At 45.1% G+C, this 21,741-nt stretch overlaps 5 protein-coding genes across 5 annotated transcripts; 1 reads left to right on the top strand and 4 right to left on the bottom strand.

Annotated features, from left to right (window-relative positions):
* Positions 1–4,662: 4,662 nt before the first annotated feature.
* Positions 4,663–5,982, bottom strand: AO090026000836 (uncharacterized protein; the record flags this gene model as incomplete). Its single annotated transcript, XM_023235880.1, has 1 exon — positions 4,663–5,982. The coding sequence occupies one exon, from the start codon at positions 5,980–5,982 to the stop codon at positions 4,663–4,665; it is 1,320 nt and encodes a 439-aa protein (XP_023091197.1).
* A 995-nt stretch (positions 5,983–6,977) lies between these two features.
* AO090026000835 (uncharacterized protein) lies at positions 6,978–8,347 on the bottom strand (the record flags this gene model as incomplete). Its single annotated transcript, XM_023235881.1, has 4 exons — positions 6,978–7,000; positions 7,423–7,960; positions 8,031–8,164; positions 8,284–8,347. 4 exons carry the CDS (start codon positions 8,345–8,347, stop codon positions 6,978–6,980), a joined length of 759 nt encoding a protein of 252 aa, XP_023091196.1.
* A 1,749-nt stretch (positions 8,348–10,096) lies between these two features.
* AO090026000834 (C2 domain protein) lies at positions 10,097–11,850 on the bottom strand (the record flags this gene model as incomplete). Its single annotated transcript, XM_001822182.1, has 2 exons — positions 10,097–11,093; positions 11,159–11,850. The coding sequence occupies 2 exons, from the start codon at positions 11,848–11,850 to the stop codon at positions 10,097–10,099; spliced, it is 1,689 nt and encodes a 562-aa protein (XP_001822234.1).
* Positions 11,851–12,793: 943 nt separating this feature from the next.
* AO090026000833 (DNA repair protein RAD16) lies at positions 12,794–15,750 on the bottom strand (the record flags this gene model as incomplete). Its single annotated transcript, XM_023235882.1, has 10 exons — positions 12,794–13,025; positions 13,091–13,843; positions 13,905–14,031; positions 14,076–14,122; positions 14,180–14,400; positions 14,451–14,509; positions 14,559–14,633; positions 14,684–14,792; positions 14,847–15,176; positions 15,370–15,750. 10 exons carry the CDS (start codon positions 15,748–15,750, stop codon positions 12,794–12,796), a joined length of 2,334 nt encoding a protein of 777 aa, XP_023091195.1.
* Positions 15,751–15,811: 61 nt separating this feature from the next.
* On the top strand, positions 15,812–18,868 carry rad7 (DNA repair protein Rad7, protein; the record flags this gene model as incomplete). The annotated part of the gene is made up of 6 exons (XM_023235883.1): positions 15,812–15,858; positions 16,811–16,855; positions 16,920–16,947; positions 17,020–17,556; positions 17,638–17,803; positions 17,856–18,868. The coding sequence occupies 6 exons, from the start codon at positions 15,812–15,814 to the stop codon at positions 18,866–18,868; spliced, it is 1,836 nt and encodes a 611-aa protein (XP_023091194.1).
* Between the last annotated feature and the right edge of the window lie 2,873 nt (positions 18,869–21,741).

Consider the following 21,741-nt stretch of genomic DNA (forward strand, 5'->3'; position numbering starts at 1 on the left):
CAAATACTGAGGAAATATGATTGAAAGAAAGCCATTTGTCAGGAATGGCCACACAAGATCCGAACAGTGGATTATTACTATACTGTGTAAAAAAGCAAAGAAAAATGCAAAAAAAAGGGCAAAAAATAAAAATAAAAATATTGGTGGAAAGGTATGGCTTAGTCAATCATGAAAAGAAGCCACTAGCGCGGAAAGGCATGAGATGCAATAATTGACTCGATGGCTGCGTTCTCCCACTGATGATTGGGTGCCGTTAGCATATCCCCTGGCCCAGTAGAAAAGATGGATCCGTGGTCGTTGTAACAGCTTGAAAACATCGAGTCCATTTTCAAGAGTAGTGATTGAGGGTTTGGGCCTAGTGGGCGCGATCCCATCGAGCACAAACATACCGGTGGCAAATGCTTAGGAGGTAGAGCTGACATCCATTGACTGGGTGTTGATCACATCTGAATTAATACGTATGAGGCAATGGATCTATGTGGGTGTAATCATGGCTGAGGGAAGTATAATGGTATAAAATGGCAGCAGAAGTATACTGATCTACACACATAAGCCACCAGGAGTCATGCAACGGCGTGACTGCATCCAACAATATGGTTAGTTAAGAATATAGGTAGTTCCGGCCTTCCGATGACTGACTGGCACCAATAAGTGGCGAGGATCGGCGTATTGAAGGACTCGATCGCCAGTGGACACCATGATCAATGCATGAGCTGTGGCTTCATACACATAATCTTGAGTGTCTGTCAATCACATAGACGTAATGTAGAAAATAATGAGATCATATCTGTCATTGTGATTGTAGGAAGAGGACACACTTTGATAATAACTATAAGAAGCAAGGGACGGCATGGAGAGATGGACTGGCCTGCGGAGTACTGCCATCTGAGTCTGGATTCTGGTCATGAGTACAGCAGCAGTGGGGACAAAGTCACCAGCGTCATGACCCTCCCGATGATTGTGGAAATTCTAAAAAGAGGACGAGAGGGCCAACGGCGCGTAACACCAAGGAGAGAAAATAGGATAATAAAAAAAAATAATTCCTATAAAAAAAAGAAATCGAAATTGAAAAATCCCCACCCTGAGGAAGACGAGTTGGTTGATCATAACCTAAGACGGAGGGCCATCAGAATCATAACGGCAGGGGGTACATTCCCACTAGGGCCCGATCTCCATGCTGCCCAGTGAAAACAATGGAAGATTCTGATGGGCTTCGAGACACACTTGGCCGGGTAGTTGGTCCACTGTCGGATGGAGACGTGGCGCTGGGGGTGCAACACCAACGGCACCACTTTTATCATTTCGGTCTCTCCCCTCTCGGTGCATGCCGTCTGAGAGGAAGAGGATCATCTATGATCTACCTGCAAGTCTATTCTTTTCACATTCATGATCCAACAAATGAGGTTGAGTAGAGTCATAAACTCGATGGAGTGAGCCTTAGTTAGGCACCCTCTCTTCAAGTGGCGTTGGAAAAACGGACTGGGAAACGAGCAACTAGTCCGAAGGGGAAAACCAGATAAAGTGTAAGCAATTCCCTTGGGACTCCATGGCATCTTCCTCCCCAGCCCAGTATAGACACGCCAAAGAGACAGAAAATAAAACAAAAGAAAAAAAGGAAAGAAGAAGAAACCTTGCAGTATGTGTGCCTTCTTAGAAGCACAAGGTAAGTACTGTATGTCGAGCGCCGGGCTAGGTGTCCTGCATCGTAAGCTTCAACAGCCTCTCAAAAGCCGAGGGAATTCAACGTACCCCACCTGGCTATTTACTTATCGGGTAATACACCTAGCCTGAGTCGGGTCTCGGCCAGCATGGGTCTACTAAGTTTTAAGAACAGATTTAGTACATTGGGCTGTGCCACCCTTCACGCCCCATACAAAAATGAGGATGAATTAAAAAAAAAAAAAAAAAGAAAGAAAGAAAATATTAAGAAGATGATGATGATGATGAACAAAGAAAGGGAGAGAGCGCGCATTATAAAAATAGATTGATTTATAAATGGGTGAAAAGTACTATGTACACTAAGGAGAGAAAAAAGATCTCCGAGCCCATCCTTTTTGATTGAACTACACCAGAGGTCCACCTGACGGGATGAGATCCCAGCCAATCAATGATTTACTCAGTGAACCTCATCTCATCCGTCCTTCAGGAATCCTTCATAAACACACTTCACATGCGTTCTCTGTGTACCCATATAAATATCCCAGTGCAAAAGTGCCTGACTCGCCATTGTTTTCAAACTTCTTCTTCAAATCTAGTGAAGAAAAGTCATGAACTGGCTCCTGCGCCAGGTCGGCGGACACCCGCGCAAGTCATAAATATACTTTGTACAAAACAAACACAACTACCAAAAAAAAAATCACATATACACCCAGCTGTGCTACACCGAATACAGAGGAAATCTTATGATTTATCACGCTAAGGCCCTCTGATTCCACAGCCTTACATAATCTACTCGAAGATGATTCTAGTAAAATCCCGTGACTTAGGTATCAGCAGTGCCTAGCTAGAGTGTGTATTTTGATGGTTTAGATGCGCCGGAAACCTGATAGCAATGAGTGTGATTGGCGGGAAATCCATGCACCCAGGTTGTGGGCCTCTGATACGGTCCAGGATATAATTCTTAGTACATAGTAGAGGATAGTAGGCACGAGGTAGTGCTGGTAGCCACGCACCAACCTGAAGTATACCAAGTCAACATTATCAAGTTATTAATGGACCTAATCTTTGTATAAGCTATCGATAGTCAAACTTGCCATGTAGGCAAACCGGGCCCTGTGTCTGTCATCCTTGATCCATCAATCTATCTACCACAACTAGACTGAAGATACCCATCAAAGATCACACCAGGTTATTGTACATCTCTTGGGGCCAACATCCACTCAGGTTGTAAGGAAACTTCATCCATTAGTATATGGTTAAATACAGGCCACACTACCTGTAATATAGGACAGAACTTGCTGCAACCACCTTCTTTTTTGGCTGACACACCCTCCTGTCTGTGGGGCGAACCACCTCGTAGTAAGTATAGATGATTGATGTTTGCCACCCGGAGAGAAAGCGAGTGGACCACACCATCTACTACCAAGAACAGTAAAAGCTTTGATTGATGAGTGGATAGATAGATGCCGTGTGGTGAGACATACGTCAGATAGTGGTTCATATAAGAAATCTAAATGTGTGGCTGGTCAGAAGAAAGAAACTGCAAGGTGCGCCTATGACGTCATAATCTACAATGCGTGTTCATACTGCCGGGTCCATCGCATCCATCTCCATGTAGATCTCGACTCATAGGATTTGGAGTTGCCCAACATCCATTTTGTTTCTCTGTCTCCCTCCCTAATATTCTTTTAATTCTTATTTCTATGGGTGAATTGGGGGCTGGGAAGGGGCTGGGAAGGGGCTGGGTGCCCACAGTAGTAGTTAGTACTGTGCATCGTTGTCTATTAGGGCTAGATCATACGAAGCCATTTGTAAAATAAATGATTCTATCATAGGCTTCTGCAACGCCACAATTCACCTATTTAGTTGGCTTCTCTTAGGAAAAGAACTCCGAGAGGCTATCTTCGGAGAAAAATCACCAAACGAAATGAAGGCCATTGGGCCCGTTCTTTTCTCCATCTGTGATGTGTGTCCTGAATCAAATGAGCCCGCAATTTCTTGAAGTCCAGAAGTGTGGCAAATTGACAGTCGTCGTTGGCCTCCAAATCTGCGAGAGGGGTTGTGTGGTCTATCCCTAAGCACCGTGCCAGTACATGGAAGTATTCTATCGATGAGAGAAGCAATTCTACTAGTTAGTACAGTGGTGCTTTTATGCAAGTATTACAGGAGCAGCTGGGTGTCATGCGAAGACTGAAGTTTGCATTCGCTGAAAAAAGTACTCTCTATTTATACATTGTCCCTGTGACTATGCTTTTCCCTTTCAATGTCTCTCTTCATCGACTAATCGAATCAACCCGCTCAGTGTAGGTATATGTACTTCACAATAGACGTGTATGATAACTAGAGACAATGGGCGACGTATAGGCAAAGAATGGAGACAGCAAAATGCAAGTATGCTCTATCAATTATAAACTATACACTGGTCATATATAATCTTTGCTACTATAAGTATCTTGTCAGCTGTCACCATTATTAACATTATGGCCAAGCTCTAATCCTATCATAATGGGACACTCTTCCTCGGATACGCTTGCAATAAAAACAACCAGATTTCACCCACACCCCAACACACACAAAAAGAAAAAAGGGGGGGAGGGAGAGAGGAGACCCAAAAGTGTTGAATGGTATAAAATGTGTGCAAATTAAGCCCTCGGCATTAGGGAATGCAAAGGAACAAAAGTCAATCCATGAGAAACGGAACACAATGTAGAAAAGGAGGGAAGTAAGAAAAGAAGACACGGAGTCAATCGTAAGATGAAAGAGAATATTAACAATAAAATGGAGGAACAAGAGAGACAACATGTCAATGAATGCAAATAAAACGAAACATGTGGAAGCTGATTGAATTGGCCTCCAAACAGATACATAAATCGTCCAAACCCGAGTCCTCACATCATGTCATGTCCACTTGAGCTTCATTAAGTATAATTATCATTAAATGGCAAATCACTGTGGAAGTGAAGCAGAGCAGACGAAGAGCAAGTGCATAATACCAATGAAGCTTTATCGATCAATACCTAAAGAGGCTACCTTCCCAGCCAATCTGGCACCAGCACTTCCTCTTTTATGTAGCTTTTCACGTTCCTTGCTATCTAAAGAGCTTGGCCCGTGAGAAGACACAACGGAATTATCACTTCCGGTTCCTCTAATACTAGGTAATGTGCCCAGGCTGTCAGCGGTAGGTTTACCCGATGCAGATGCAGCCAATGTGCCGAATGCAGGCACTCTAGCGGTTCGTTGGCTCAGATATAATTGAGCGGCAGGCGAAAGAGGAATAGGCGGGGGCTGAGATGGAATTTCTGCTCCATTTTGAACAAGCAGCTCAGCAATGGGGAACGGGATTGGCTTTACGGAGTTGCTCGTACTAGGCCTAGATGAAGTGGAACCCGGTGATGCTGGATCAGCTGCTGCAAGAGCAAGAAAAACTGCATGGGTATTACGAGAACGGTCAGTGATATTCACATTAGCTCGAAGTGCGATGCCGTAGAGGACACCCTGTATGTCGTTTTTCTTGATCGCGGCAAGAAGTGTTTCGTCCGGGGTTGCAAAACGAGACATCTGGGAGGGTAGGTTCTGAGCATAGGCTCTTTCACTGTACTTCGCGGTAATGAACTTTAAGCGCTGTTCTCGAGTTGACGTCTCTATTGGCTTTTGGGATTGATCCAACGTGGCCTCCCAGACCATGTTGCTGACGCGGTTGCCAATTTGCAATAGGATTTCAACGATGTCATTCGAGAAAGAATTCACATCAAGAGTGAGGGATCGGACCTTTGAAATGTGTGTTCCAAGGGATCTGTGAATACCACTACATTCAATGCATAGAACAATCCCTAGGTTGATAGAGACCCACTCGACCTTAGATGCCGATCCGCAGTCAGCACACCAGTTATTGCCCTGATCGGCATCACGAACTGTCTGAAGCAGCCTGGAAGGATTGTCCTCGAAACTATTGCCATCGCCACGTACGTAGCTTGGTCGTGCACCCACAGTCGTGCGACGGGTTACACTGTTGTTTGACGCATTGGATGCAGTAGAGTGGGAATGTTGGCCTGAATATGAGGAACTTTTCCCGGTCAATACAGAGCCAATATCACGGCCAATGGACGAATTATCTGCAGTGGGAGAGAGCGGTGGGGACATGCCGCGACCCTCAACAGCACTTTGTAAGGCGTTGTTAATAGCCCGGATCCAGTTACCCATATCCTCCTCGGATGTTGCTTGATAGATGCGTTTATACTGAGGAGTAATGACCTCGAAGCAGAATCTTCGTTCTGCATTTCGAGCCTCTCGCACAGAGGCCATTCGTAGATCGATAGGATCCATGTGTAGGTCAAGCTTTTGCTTCCAGTTGCTATATTCCGATAGTTTCCCTTGGTCCAATACAATCCAGAACCTATGGGTAGAACGTTAGTTAAGCGACGATAAGTGGAGTGATTGATTCGTAGGCTTACTTATGCCAGGCTTGTTTATTGATTCCCTTCGGGTCGATGTGGGAACCCGGTCGGGACAGTGCCCAGAGGAGCCCCTCCTTTCTTTGCTGACCTATAGCAGTTATTAGCCCCAGTAAGCAATATCATTTTGTGTGAGTCTAGAAGTCTCTGCAACTTCTCTAGGCAGGCATACCACTTAAGCTTGTAGGGGTAGGTGCTATGGTTGGACCGGCTGAAGGAGTGATACCGGATGCATTGGCTTGAGTCGATGTTGAAGTATTGCTAATCACGCTTCGCAGCTGAGATCCCGTGCTATCTGCACGCCCAAGTTCGTTCTCTGATCTCTGGGCTCCACTGCCATTTCCTGATAGTGTTGATGGCACGTTCGAGTTGACCAGCGAATCAGGCTCAAGATACATGTTGCTACTCTTTTCTAAGGCTCTTCGCTTCTCCTCCCTCTCTGTTCGCTGGAATTGAAACTCCTTATCTGCTTGACTGACCTCATGTATAAGCGCGTCTAGCTGAGGGATCATATCATCGACTTTCTGGGCGGCTTCAAGAAAGCGTTTTGCTTGTGTATCAGCGTATTTTGTGAGATGCGATAGGACCTCCTGCTCTTTACGTCCACCGTGGAGATCCTGCATGAATGACGAATAGTCGAACCGTTTAAGCTCAAAGTTCCGCCTTTTGGCTTGATACTTGGAGTCACTCTCCGCCCGCTTCTTCTCCTTCAGAGAGTCTTGACGTTGGCCGAGATAACGACTAACATAGGCATAATAGTCCCTGCTTTCTTCCTCGAATTCCTTCTTTTTGGCTTCGGCTTGTTTTATGTCATTATTGTAAAGTTTGATCAGCGGGTCGATAACAAGCCTCTGGAGCTGTCGGGTGTTAAACCTCTCGTAGTCCAGGATCTGTCGTGCGATTTTTTCAAAGTAATGATCCAGTGCCGGTTGTATCGCATTTCCGTCCGGTGTTGAGGCGTCGTTGAGTGCGGACAGGAAGGCCTCTACGGCGTCATTGCAGGTAGTCTGAGCCTGCTGGGCCGCCTCGGCTTTTTTGAGGACTTTCTTGATCTTGGCTCGCATATTGCCTGTTTTCTGTTCCAAAGCCTTCATTGTAGCTCGGAATAAAGGACCGTCTTCAACAATGCTCTTATCTTCACCAGGTCGCGAATGGGGAAGGTCAATCTTAACCGGGGGTGGAGGGGGTGCCGAGAGTGGTGGTGGGACGAAAACGGAGTCCACCTCTGGCGGAGTGCTGGGTGTCATCTGGGGGTAAGATGCTGCATCTGCATCGCTGGAATGAGAAAGTACAGAGTGCGAGGAAGGTATACGGTGCCGGGGTGGAACGCTAAGTTCTAACCTTGGCGATAAAATTTGAGGGCTCGGCAAGGCGCGCATCGTATTCTGTACCCAAAAAGAGAAATGAGCAAGTGTATTCAGCCGGTTAGCCCTTTGGTCATATTCCAAGAAACTGCAGCTGTTTCTCCAGCCGCCTCCTTTGTCCTCTACTGGTTTTGGCGGCTTCCATCTCCACGACCATTCGAATTGCACAGATGGACTGCCGTTCGTGGAGTAATCTCCTACAAACTGCACATTCGAATTGTTCTGTAGATTGGGATTGGCATGAAATTCCCTGGTAATTAGGTTGTCCAGCTCCTTTGAATTCGGCGCATGCGCGAAAGTTAGACCGGTGAGCACGGTGTCCGCAACTTCTGGGAGAGAAGTCGCAACACCATTAACAGTAGAATTCGCGACATTGCCGGTTTTAGTCTGTCTCAATATGAATGTGAAGTTGAAGTTCAACTCATCTTCGTTGGTAAGCCGTAAAAGGAAGGTGGGCGCTGGGGAAGAAGGGGAAAAATCAGGGTCCTGCACAATACAGAAAAAGAGTGAGCAAAGGTTCTAGAATCACAAAATTAGGTACATATTCAATCTATACCTGGATGTATTCAATCGGAGTGTCATCGCTGATATCACGCTTGGCGATATATCTGCTTGCAGGGAATGAATTCGGGGTAAGATTTAACAAGACTCGCCTCCTGGAGTCAAGTATAGTCACAGATGCGATCGTAACTGCATGAGCCCATGCTGTCAGCGATTGCGACTACTACGCAAGGACAAAGCGCGGGTGGGATTGAAGATGAACGCTTTGCGGAGCATGCGTAAAGAAGCCGCGGGAGTTGAAGACGTACATTTATTTTGATCCTTGAAGTATAGACTCCCCGAGTCGTCCAGCCGGCTTCCAACATTTCCCATGGTGGTATAATTCAATGGGTCAAGTCACCGCTCGAGAGTGTATCCGGAGAGGGTACCGGGACGACTGGAGGTAACCATCGACGGTCTGCGCGTCCACACTCGAATGAAATGGTGTACTGCTAACGATGTGGTTGCAAACGTAACCAAGCAAATGAGCCGTCATCCAGTCTGGAATCTGGTCGTCAGATGCTTGGAGCGGTTCGCACGTCGTAGGTTGCGGTAGAGAAAAGTTGACTCGTACTGTGAGGACAGGTAAAGAGATGCGGTCGGAGATAATGAAGGAGGGGGGAGGGGGCAAGGAAAGGAAAGAAACCCGCAGGCCTTGTTTAGTCTTGAACTAGCAGATGTGGTGAGACAGCTGGGAGGTATAACAAGGCTTGCTGGGGCCTAGACGAAAGAGAAAGACAGGAGGCTGATAGCGACATAAGTTTGAAAGGGAATAAGTGGGAGGATATGATAAATTATGATTGATGGACGAGTGTTCGGGACTTGGGGCTTAGACTGTGGTGCCTGAGGATTGATTAGTCGCTGGATTGCTTGTCCCGCGCGCTATGTATGATCTTATTAAATGGGGCCCATGTTGCCCCTCGATAATGGGTCCTCATACGCACACTGACTCCTTTCCGCCAATGTTGCCCTTACGTTGCCCTTTAATACGAACAATGAGGTTGAAATATTCTCCAGAGATTAACTTGTTACTCTCACCTACTGCTACTTCCGAGCCTCTGATTCCGCTTTTCACCTAACCATGATATATCTCAAGATACGTATGGTGCGGTACCTACGTGCTACGTGGAATGTAATGCTTTTAAATTTAATAGCTCTACTTAATAGGTATGTACATATATATCGCTGACCTACAGTATATAACCCAAGTTTATTTTTTCCTCTCTCTCTCTCTCTCAACTTCCTCTTGAGTTTTCTACAGCCTCCACACAACGTGATCCAAATCTATCCAAGTCCGACTCTCTCGTATCCTAAACCCTTTTGCATGCTCACGCTCTAGGTTCACAACATTTCATGCGGCCATCTAGATGGTGATCTTAGGGACTGAGTGACCAGTGCCATTGGGGCTGATCATATGGCATCATACTATAACCGAAAGGAACTACTGTAGGTACAACGTATAATGGTATGCTGCGGTTCCATATGCGTGTATGTTCGCCAATACGAAAGCAGAGCTCGGGGCTCGCTCTTCTTTTCCATAAATTCGTGCGACAAGAAATACCTGAGACAATGAGGATGAAACGCTGAGCCCGACGCATCTTTAGTTCTATAGCCACGTTGTCTCATCTGCATTGCCGGTTATCTCCCAATATCCACTTGTTTTTATTCAGCTGCAGCGGCCTAGACTATGTCAAAGGGAAGAAAACTGCAAGAGACATGACAATGATATTAATATTGGTATACATTAGATATTATCAGCAGCTCAATGAAAATATGACTCTCAAAGATATAGTTACATCCTTTCGGTAGGCAGCAAGGTGGCAAAGACTGTTTGTTTTTTTTTTTCTTTCATTTGAGAGCCATTTTTTGTATACCGTATGTGTAAACCCACTTGGCGTTGTAAGTCGGAAAGAGCATATATATATCCTTCACCCAAGGGGAAAATAGAGATGGGAAAAATGGCTGCTTTCAGAAATAGTATACTAAGTTAGGAAAAGAATGGAGGTTCTTCAAGGTATCAAATGGGCAATGAGGTCAAAAATATAGACTGAGCCAGTTTTAGGAGACAAGGAAAAATCTGGATCACAGCCTGGTAGAGCTATTTTCCTGTTGCCTGTCAAGGGCTGTATTTTCTTGTGTGATTTTTGAGGGCCGATGCCCTGGAATCTCTTCGCCGTGTGCGGGAACACCTTTACTTTTGTGCTCCGCCTGCGCCCACTTCATTACTTGTCCTTTCACATCACGCATATCGTGCACCTTCTGGGCAAACTCGCCACGCTTTTTCGATACGACACCACTGCGTTCATCAAGTTCTTCCTCGTCTGAGCTCGATATGGAAAATGATGATGCGCTGCTTTGCTGGAGGAAGGCCATCTGACCACCTTCCTTGTTCTTGAACTCTCTCTGCTCATCCTTCAAGTTCTCCATTCTTTCAGCATCTTCTGTACAGTCCAGTGTGGTGATATGGAGACCGACAAAACTTTCTGAAATGAATTTCTTCAAGAGAGGAAGTTTCTGACCATTCGGGCGATAGGTGCCGCTATCATTATCAATGAAAAGCTCATAGTCTTCAGGATTGGTTGATATCTCTTGATCCTGTAGAGGTTCCTCCACGGGGATTTCGGTATCCGAGGGTTGAGATATTTGAGAGAAGTGCCGTCGGTGATGCTTTCGTCGACGGAGAAAAAACTCGCCAGAGTAAGCGATATATATTGAAACATTGCTGTGCATCGTATGCTTGCTTAGCATATCAATTCCAAATTCCTTTCCCGTTTCTGTAAAGCGAAACTGCCCATCGAGAGTGAGAACATATGTAAATATTCTTCCACCCTGAGCATAGTGGGTAAATTCAAGAAACTTTTGGGTAAGTTCAGTGCATGGAGACCCGGATTGGCCATGGAGGGTTGACCTGTCAAAATTATATATTCGCTGATGCTGGTGATGTAGAGCTCTGTTGAGAATACGACCTCGAAGACTCTGCGATGTAAACATTCCCGCTACGAATGGTTTGAACTCCACATAGCGATGGTAAAGCTCCGCAGGAACAGGACCCTTGAGCTGCATTTGAATCGCTTGAAAACTATACCAATGTTCTGTAATGAGCCATTGTTCTTTACTTCGCGAGGAGGGGGAAGAGGAACGTACTTGTAACGAGTGATTGTCTTTTTACCATTCTGACTTTGAACTTCGTCTTTGGTGCCTGCCAATCGTCCGATAAGAGGAGAAAAATGCTTAAACCAGTAATTTGGTCCTACAGTATAGACCTGGCCCCCTTCCTCACTCGGAGTCTTTCCCAGAAACTCCACGCTGATGACGAGATGTGATCCGACATCCAGGCGCCCGGAAGCAAGAGCGGCAATGTTTCCAAATAAATAGACCCGCTTACTACCCGTGCGCTTCTTGACCTTGAATGACTGCTCCTTGATACCATTCCAGTGGCCCGAAATAGAGTTCACTTCAACATAAGCATTCCCTAGCTTGTCATCGTGATCTGCCGCATCCTCATCGTAAACAGTGCATTTGAGCTGGAACCCTGATGCGGGCACATTCGCAACGATCCATTCACTCTCCCACACGGGGTCTCGATTTTTGCGTACTGTTGGTGTTCGGAACGTCAGATTGTTATCCTGTTTATGTCGCTTGGGAATATCGACATTTAGCTGGGCTACTGTGTATGGATCAGAGGAGAAGCTTCCGAAATCAGCACAGGGAAGGTTGATGCCCCGATGAAAGGTGAATTTAAGGGTGTAGCCTGGTGGCGCATGAGGAAACGGAGTGCTATCGAATCCACCGGCGGGTTTTTGTTCCGTAGAGCCACCGGTTAGAGTACCCTTCATAGCCGCTGCTCGGTTCTGAAATTGCTCTGTCTTGTCAACAACCTGGGTGCGTATTTGTCGACCGAATGTCGTGGCCACGCTTGCGGTTGTGTGTCTTGCACTTTCGGGTTTTTTCTTTACCCCACCACCTTTAAAGCCAGGCGGACAGGGCAGTCGTGGTCTAGATTAGGTATTGTTGTTGCCTACCTGACAAGGGTTCGGAGGAATCTGCGGGAACTGCGGGACTGCGTCACTGCGCAGATGCAAAGATCTGAAAGCTACTATTTAGCTTAGCAGGCGCGTGAAATGAAGAGTCTACACTGGCGCATTATTATCCATTGACACCTACACAATTAACATCATCAAGGGATTCATCTTAATAAATCGTTCCTTCACACAGTCTCCCCCATTCCCAGGGCTCTTCGGTTCAGGGTCCCAAAATTGCTAAGCTTTTTTTTTTTTTGCCGATCTCATTTTTTGAGGGGTCGCCAAGAATTAAGGAGTCAAGAGTCTGCTTCTGGGTTTAAATTGCTCACTTGGAGAAAGAGAATATAAGGAGAAATATGCAAGTATAATTAACATCATCTACTCCATTATAGGAATTGTATGGGGGTTTCAAATCAAAACCCCAGAGTAACGAAGAAGCCATGACATCATCGGTAGGGCTGAAGGATCCGGCATTATCTGCATATGAGGTGTCATAATCGGGCCTTCTGTCAGGATACTTCCTATGTCATGGATTCATTACCCTATTGCCTCTCCTACCTCAAGGTTAAACAAAGGAAAAAAGGAGAAAAGCCAAAAAAAAGAGAAGGGAGGGATGAAATGGCCATTGAATGTGAGAGTAACGGTCAAACGATCTACTCGTAAATCTTTTGACTGCCATAAATTGGAAGTCCTTTGACCAGCTCATATTTAGCTTATTCCATAGAGCACACAAATAGTTAGGCATTACCACATATGGTTAAGAGCCCCGAAATAAGAATTGCATATCCTCTGGGGTGAGCTTCTCCAAAGCCTCTCCTTGATCCTTGTTGATGGTTCCATTGATCAAGTTGGCCTTCTTTTCCTGCAGTAAAACAATCCGAGATTCAACTGAATCCTCAATGCACAGCCGTGTAATAACACAAGGCCGACGTTGACCGATCCGGTGGCATCGGTCAGCACTTTGCCACTCAGCGGCTGGGTTCCACCATCTAATAAAATATTGTAAACGAGGCATATAAAAACGAATCAAATGGTTGCTCCAGGGGAAACTCACGGGTCAACAATGAAAACTCTTGATGCCTCAGTGAGGTTCAGGGCCACGCCCCCTGCTTTGAGGGACACAAGAAATACCTCGACATCTACATTGTTCATGAAAAAGTCAATTGACTTCTGCCGTTGTGCAGGCGTCATAGTTCCATCAAGCATGACGGTGTTAAATCCAGCCCGTCGTAGACGCCATTCAACAAGCTGTAACATTGAAGTAAACTGGGAGAAGACGATGGATTTATGCGTTTGCTTCTTGCTTCTCAGTTTGTAAAGCTCATAGACGAGCATCTCGATCTTCGTTGAGGATGTCCAATTTTCCATTCGAATTCGATTTATTATGGAATTTTTCTTGATATGCTCTTCTTCTTGCTCTATATCCGGCTGCTCGAAATCAATTGAGAGTGGGATATGGCACCTAGGACAATCGATAACTGTACCCGTATTAAACGATTGCACATAGTCCTTGGCACATCGGCGACAGAATTCATGGTGGCAGCGAGACCGAATTGCTTCCTCCGCTGGCTCATCGCAAATACTGCAGACAAGAACGTTCTGGCCACTCTGGGCGTGCTTTTTCAAAATCAGATCTGGGTGGTTTGCAACTTGCCGCATCTGCATAATAAGTCCAAAGATATTGGCATAGTTATTCAGCATTACACCACGGCTCACATATGTATCGAACTGCCGCGTTGAGTTAGTCATGATGCTTCTGGAAAAGTCGCGTTCGATCTCCCCAAAAAATTCGTTGTGTAGAACAACACTGTAACGTATCAGCGGAATGGCTTCACTATCAATATGCAAATATGCCGGAGTATACTCACCGTTTCGGTGGAAGCTCCATTGAAGCCGTATGATCTCGCTTAATGCGTCTTAGCATTATTCTGTCAGTAATTAAACGTAGCTTGGACAGTGCTTCCGTTCGAGCTTCCGGATTATTTCTCTCGGTGACTATACACAGTTAGAGCGGAATTGTACGTTGCTGTGAAACATACTAGGGTTTAAAATCTCCTGATTAAAAATTGAGACATGACTAAATCCACTGCAATGACTGTTAGTGTCAACAAGGACGTACAGATGAAGCTCGTATGTATTATACCTGTGTTTACAATGGGTACAGCGTTTCCCCTCATCTTGCGACCAATGGAGTTCCTGGCAATTGCACTGTTTGCAAAAATAGCAAGCAAAGGGGCGAATCTCTAAAAAGCGTAGGAGAGAGAAGAACTCCCCGATTCGGTTTTGAACAGGGGTACCAGAAAGGCACCATTTATATTTGGCTTTGAGTGCGAAACACGCACGAGCGACACTCGTAGTGCGTTGCTGACAATGTCAGTTCGTTACATTAATCTCGATAACGGAATTGAGCGTACCTTGATACTATGAGCTTCATCTAGAATAAGACGATGATAGTGGATGGAGTGGATAATGCCTGTTATATGTTAGTGGGCCCAGAGATGAATCACTGAGTCGATACTTACTATCTGCCTTTACAATCCCATCGCCGCGATTCCACCCCTTCCATTCTTTTCGGTGTATTGACTCAAGGCCGGAATCTAGCCCGTTAGAGATGAGACAACATTGTGGTTATGGGGTTGAAACACACAGGAGATCATAATCACGTCATATGTTAGAAGATCTTTTTCTGAGAGCGACTTGACTTTGGAATTCGAATTGTGGTATACGAGAACCTTTAATTGGCCGTTCGTGTACTCCTAGAGAAAGGTGAGACCACTGCTTAGGCTCAATTATATCAGGGCAAGACAAACCTTGATCTCAGATTGCCACTGCATCAGAGCAACAGGGGGAACAACAACAAGGGATGGCTGCCCGACAGGATAATCAGACATGAGAAGGGAAACCGCCTGGATCGTCTTTCCCATGCCCATCTCATCGCCTAGTAAGCCACCCTTATACTGGGAGCCCTCTTGCCGCGTCATCCAATTCAGACCTTCCAGTTGGAATGACTTGAGATTTCTCGATATGCCAGGGGGTTGTTCTGCTGCAACTGGGATGATAGGAGGATTGTTTCGTAGTTCATCCCACATTTTCATGATATATGGATGTTGCCTCTCGAGTTTCTTTCGCTCTCTCAATGCCTAGAAGTAGCGTTTAGAGGGCATTCTATTAGGACGTATATATATATATGGCACTTACACGATAGGACATCCCTGGCCGTCTAACTAGCGGTTCAGTGGGCAAGGAAGCCATAGAAGCCTGTGCCCGCGTTCGAGCGCCCGCTCTTGAACCAGCTGAGTCCATGATGCTCTGACTGACAGGATCAATACCCACACTTGACATAGAGTCACTTTCGGAGATATATTCTTGTTCATCCCAAGACTCATCCTCCAAGTTTGTGCTACTTTCGCTATCTGATACCATACCCCGAACAGAGTTCCTCGTCTTGCGTGCAGGGCACCGCTTCCTTGTTTTCACTCCAGTGTCCTTCCCTTCGTTGGACCTTAATCCAGTCAAAACACTATCGTTGTCAGTAGAGTCCTCTAATGCAAAACTAACGCCATTTCGAGCCTTGCGTCGTTTTGGAGATGACTCTTGATATTCTTGAAGCTGAAGAGCCTGAGCCAAGGCTGCCTCTGAGCTTTCAGTAGGAGGATTGTCTGCAGCTATAGTCGCAAAATCTCTTTTGGATCCTTTTTGCACGTTGATGGACATTATACTTGAACGCAGTTCCCGAGCGCGAGCGGAAGCACTAACTCTTTTCCTTGGTTTGGTCATGTCCAACTCGGCGGGGGTAACTGCCACACTACTTTCCGGGGTACTGTACGCATTTATACCATCCCCAGATATATCCTCAATCAAGTCAGAGGATGAAGTAGAGCGGGAAGGCGACTGTTTTTTCAGGGGAATAGCGACTTCGACGGCTGCTAACTTGTTGCCGCGAAGCGATCTGAGAGTAGTCAGATTATGCAACCCACGTTCTTTATCCGTAACTGTAGCGTCGCTTTTCCTAGCATCAGAGACAGAGGAACGTGCCAGCCTTGAAGAGGTACGTCGGGGCAGTGCAGAGGTATCTGGGAGTGATTTTCGATCAGATTAGCAACAAATTTTCACTCTTAGTTCAATTCTTTGTCTTTTGTCCTTCTCCGTGATTGAAAACTGATGATAATGGGACTATATAAGAATCCTTAGAATCAGTGCACTCACCTGCGGTTGAGGCCGTCTGAGCTCCGACCTTCGTTGTCTTCTTCCCCATATTGGCCTGTGGGTAAATCCCCTTTGTTTGTATGTTAATTAAGAGGATAAAGAAAGAGAAATAGTAAAACAAGTTAGAACTTGATCTAACGAGTGCTATCGTTCCTGAGGCAAAAGCCTGCAAGTGGCAAATCTGATTGTTGCATAAGGCACAGTACCTGAGCCTAGGCTCCAGCTGTGGGTATCGGCAAGGGGAAGAGGAATGGATAAATGTGAATGGGCAGAAAAAAAAAACTTTTCACCACTGAGTCATAGTGTCGGTCTTCTCTGCTGAAAGCATAAATAGTACATATCTATTTCATGTATTGTGGACAGTGCCTCTGCAAGTCATCCTTCCTGAACACGATAAGCGCCCCTCGCGTAAGGCGGAACGCGAAATCACCACGGGTCCTGTGACTTCATATTACCTCTTTTGGCCTTTTCCGGTCCACCCTTGATCCTCAACACCATCTATCGAGAGCTTTCCCGCAAGATGTAGGTGAAAATCTCTGCAATGATGGCGATTTTATTTACTAACTAGTCAAAGGGCGAACAGAAGACAAACCAGAAACCAAATTAGAGGCCCGTATGTAATAACCTACAGAATGCGTGCGTCCTATTTGTGCTGTAAAGCTGATAGACAATGATAGACACTCTGCCCTTACTGACTTTTTGGCTGTGAGTGGCTGCTATACTACCAAATATCCACCTTTCTTTGGTGTTATCGCTGATCAATGACTTTAATTCTAGTCTAACAATATATCGGCTGCTCAAATTCGTGAAGATTACCGAAGACGCCTAGAGGAGGCTGAACATCAGGGTGCCAGCGAAGAACCATCAGAGCCCGCAGAGAACGACGAAGCTGAACAGAGCCTCGATGAATCCTCGGAGCAGAGAAAGAATCGTAAGCGAAAGGAAGCCGCCAATTTAGCAAAAATCAAACAGAGCAAAGAGTTCGCACGTCGCAAAGCTCGTCGAATAGGGGAGCCAGATGATGACGATAATCGCATTGCAAGAGAGATCATATATCAGAGATCTCGACCCATGCCAGGTCAATTAGAGAACTGTGAAACTTGCAGTAAACGCTTCACAGTTACTCCATATAGCAAAACAGGCCCCAATGGGGGGCTCCTTTGTACGAAATGCTCCAGGAGTTTAGAAGATGATGGAAAGAAACCTAAGGCTAAGAAACGTGGACCAAGGACTGGACGGCGTCAGAATCAGAGCAATCTACTTGACGGTATAGCCCAACAAGGTGCTTTGAGCTTGGCCGAAATGTGTACGAAGGTATGCGTCCACGCACCACCTTTTTTCTTAAACCCACGGCGAACTACAGCCATTATCTGAATGCTGACATCTCTTGTCCAGAAAGTTGCTGATAATATCAACGATATTGAAGAATTTGGGGACTTGCCTTCCCCACTACTACATCGCCTTAGCCAGATTCTATCCAAGAGACGTGCCTTGACATCGAGGACCCTCAATCTGTTTCTGCGACCTGACCTGGACTCAATTAACATTTACGACTCCGCTAGTATGTTCATATTCATGCATCTATCTATGGTCTTTACCTGACCCCATCCTAGAACTCGAGACAAACGATTTCCAAAAGATCTTTGCCTTCATGCCTACTCTTACGAATGTTAACCTTCGCTTTGCTGGTCAACTGAAAAATACAGTCATCGAGTATTTACTGGGGCGTGATCTGAGGTTAAAATATTTGCAGTTGGATGCTGCTAACCTGGTTTCAGACTCACATTGGCGACGCCTGTTCGAAAAACTGGGTCCCCAGTTAGAAGCCCTAAAATTGTCCAACCTTGATTTTTCCCTTGACGATGAGACCGTTGAAGTACTGTGTAGAAACTGCACAGAACTTCGTCGTCTGAAGTTGAAGCAATGCTGGAAGGTTGGCCATATCTCCTTGCAAGCTCTCTCGTCCTTGACATCATTAGAGCATCTGTCTCTAGATCTCGTTCAAGAGACATCAAACGACAGCCTTATTAAAGTAGTCTCTACGGTCGGCCCAAGGTTACATACACTATCGTTAGAAGGTTTTCCCAATGCGGACAATTGCCTTCTAGAGACCATCCATGATAAATGCCGATCCCTTTCAAAACTTCGTTTGTCAGGCAACGTTGTGTGCACTGACGAAGGTTTCGCGAAACTGTTCACTGGGTGGCCAAACCCTCCTCTGGAATATGTTGATTTCTCCTCTACACGAGATGTGGAGAACTCAAATCTGGACGGCTCTAGAGATGCAATTGGACTTGCCTCTGAAGGCCTCATTGCCCTCATGGATCACTCAGGCTCAGCAATACAGAAACTGAATATATCATCCTGTCGCCACGTATCGCGTGCTGCCTTCGAGGAAATATTCTCAGATGGGAAAGTCTATCCCAATATGAAGGAATTGGATGTCTCTTTCCATACCGTCATGGACGATTACCTCATAAGTCGAATATTACAATGCTGTCCAGTAATCAAAAAGCTGGTCGCTTTCGCATGCTTCAATGTGAGAGATGTCCGGATCCCCGTGGGTGTTGCGATGATTGGAGGACTTAAAGCACAAGACACAATCGTTACCGAAGGCAGGTCCTAACCTAGAGGCTTGGCATGGAAACAATGCCTTCTAAGGGCCGTAAGCTTGTGGTCAGGAGATAATCTTCTGTCCTATTCGGTTGCACTACATGCTTATTCGACCGAGTGTTAGTGAGCCGTCCGCAAGAACTAGGAAAAGGTTTATCTTGCTCGTTCTTTTTTCTTTGGTTGATTTCTTTCCCAGTATCTGCATTATTTTAACTCTTCATATGCTTGCTTCACGCCTACAATGTGACTAGTTAACAATGATTCGATTATAGTACGAATCCAACGGCAGAGTAGGTTGTAGGTAGGCTTACAATCTTTTTGCTCCGTACTGTTTGGTAATATACCCCACACAAACACAGTACATTCCTACAGAGTATATGATCAATAGTAGAATGCCATAGCCCGAAACGAAATTTGAAGAGAACAACATAGTTGCTTCGTGCACGATAAGATATAGCACAATTCCTAGCGGTCAGTAGGTGCTGGCAGAGCTCACGGATGACAGCGGCCCTTACTGTCCTAACATCAATACATGCTTGCTAGCCTGCATCCATAGCAAGACGTAAGGGACTCGTCGAATGGCTGGGTCTAATACTACATCTGCCGTCAAATAGCTAAGATCATGCTATAGGTAGGTGGGTAGTCACCTTGTCTTAAAGCAGCATAGCTCAAGTGGAGCCTTGAGCTGCAACAATGATAGGTGATTCTGGCTGGCCGCTTTAAAGCAGAAGGGAAAAGGAAATACTTTTACACAGTACGGAGTACGGAACCATGCAATTGTTGGTTACAAATTGATACTTCTGTCCGTTAAGGATACTATCATCATCAAATAGAGACAGACTACTATGTGATAGTATAATCGATGATGATCATCTCGTAGGCACTGTGTAATATGGTGACTACACAGTATAGAGCATTGGATTTGAGGGTAAGCAACTGTATATGGGCCAGTCAATGTGGAGTAAAATATATTTGTCCGGAGTACTAGTAGTGAACCATGGAAAGTTTATTATTATCTTCAATGCTTCGTACCCAGTACCCATAATGCCCTTTTTATTTTTCTCTTCTTATCCTTCTCTTTTGCCCCTAGGATTCTTTCCTATACTCTAGTCACCTAAATAAACAAATGATATGTAAAGTTGCTACAAACAAAACTTCGTCTTCAAATATCTTGGGTTGAGTGTTAACTTTCCTTACTTGAGAATTTGGTTCCATGTTTTGGATATCAGTGTGATGCTCTGGGTTGGGTGTACGGCGTAGGTTTCCTTTGGAAAAGGAGGAAGCCAAAAGAGAAAAAAAATAAATTAAAAGAACACTGAGAGCCAGCTTATTAGGCGGAGATAAGGCAAGTTTTCTGCTTGCCCAGATATGTTGAATTTTGCCACATCAACTTCATAGCGGCTCAGCTTGCCCCTGAAAAAGACCTGACGGAGCGTGTATGGAGTACTAGACTAGTTTCTCATTTTTGCGCTTCCAAATTAACTTTCTTATCCTCTCTTCCTGATCCCTCCACAAACAGCATATGGCAGATACAGCCAAATTAGAAGGTCTCAAAAATTTTAACAATGGAGCTGGAACTTATCGGGATGGATTGTTCTTTGCTCTGTTCCGTACTTTGTTTGATATCTTACACTCGAGTTCCTTAAGCAAGAAATTTGTAATGCCCGCTTAGGGAAAAATATTACGAGGCAGCAGAAATCCGACAACAGCAAATCCTAATAAGAGATAACGAGTAACTGAGCGACAAATCTACATAGTAGAGAAGGCCTTGAAGCCGAGTTGGACGTTGGCATAACCTCAAATAGCTGGACATATAAAGACCGGTTATTCAGATACTATCGATCGAGGAAAGACGACCAAAATTGAAGGGAAAAAAAAATCATACGTTCTGTATTGATGCAGAGTAATACAGTACATACGGAGTAGTAGTATGGAAGCACTATGAAGCGCTAGTCTAGGGCCACCATATCCACATTGGAGTTTTATTGACGAGAAAGTCTCAGTTTGAGTGGCTCTAACATGTAAAGTGGTACTGGCTCTGATTCGCTAATTAATCCCTTGTTCTCCTGAGGCCGATGCCCCAACCGCCGGGCCTGAATGGAGGTTGGCCTTGGAAAAGACTAGACGACTATGTACTAAGGTTGTTATTCTTCTTTTAACGTAGATAGTAGCAGGTGTCGCTGTCTTTCTATTTCTAATAATTCTCTTTCACTTGTTCATTACTCTTCCCACAAGGTTTTTTTTTTTTTTTTTTTTTTTTTTCCTTTTTGTGCAATATTTTAGACACATCTTCTACGGAGTAGTCATGCCTGTTTTTGTCCACTGCGAGGGAGCTGAGGTCACACCTTTTTTGCTATATTTGGTGACCAGACTAGCGCTCAGCTCCACACTCCACATCCCGTAATGGGTGTGTTCACTATTTGAGCCTGGAAAGCGAGAGCTTTTTGCTCATCTTTTCATCTCTTCGGTACATAATATTTATCTTACAGTATTTTTTTTGTTATTAGTCTTTCTTGTTAATAGCTCTCTCTTTCTCTCTCCCCCCTTCCTCTTCTTTCCGCCCCCTTTTTTGTTACCCTCTCCCCTATTAACCGGTTTTCTCTTTGTCCCCATTTTTGGCACCCTTTCGCGTCCTCCACTGCCCACTTTCGACAACGACTTTCTATTCTGTCTTATTATTTATTTATTATTTATTATTATTATTAGTATTATTTTCTTTTTGAGTACACACAAAAAACATTCATCACTCAGTATACTAATAATAGTCATTCCTAAGCCCCGCTGCTGGTATGTGAGGGTCCTGTGTTAGCCAGCGTTGATTGCCTATGGACAGTTGTGCCAGAAACTTACCATCTGACCACTCCGCTCATTCTCCTAGCATTCTCC

Source organism: Aspergillus oryzae, chromosome 3 (assembly GCF_000184455.2).
Source record: "Aspergillus oryzae RIB40 DNA, chromosome 3".
In the NCBI taxonomy this organism is placed as follows: Eukaryota; Fungi; Ascomycota; class Eurotiomycetes; order Eurotiales; family Aspergillaceae; genus Aspergillus; species Aspergillus oryzae.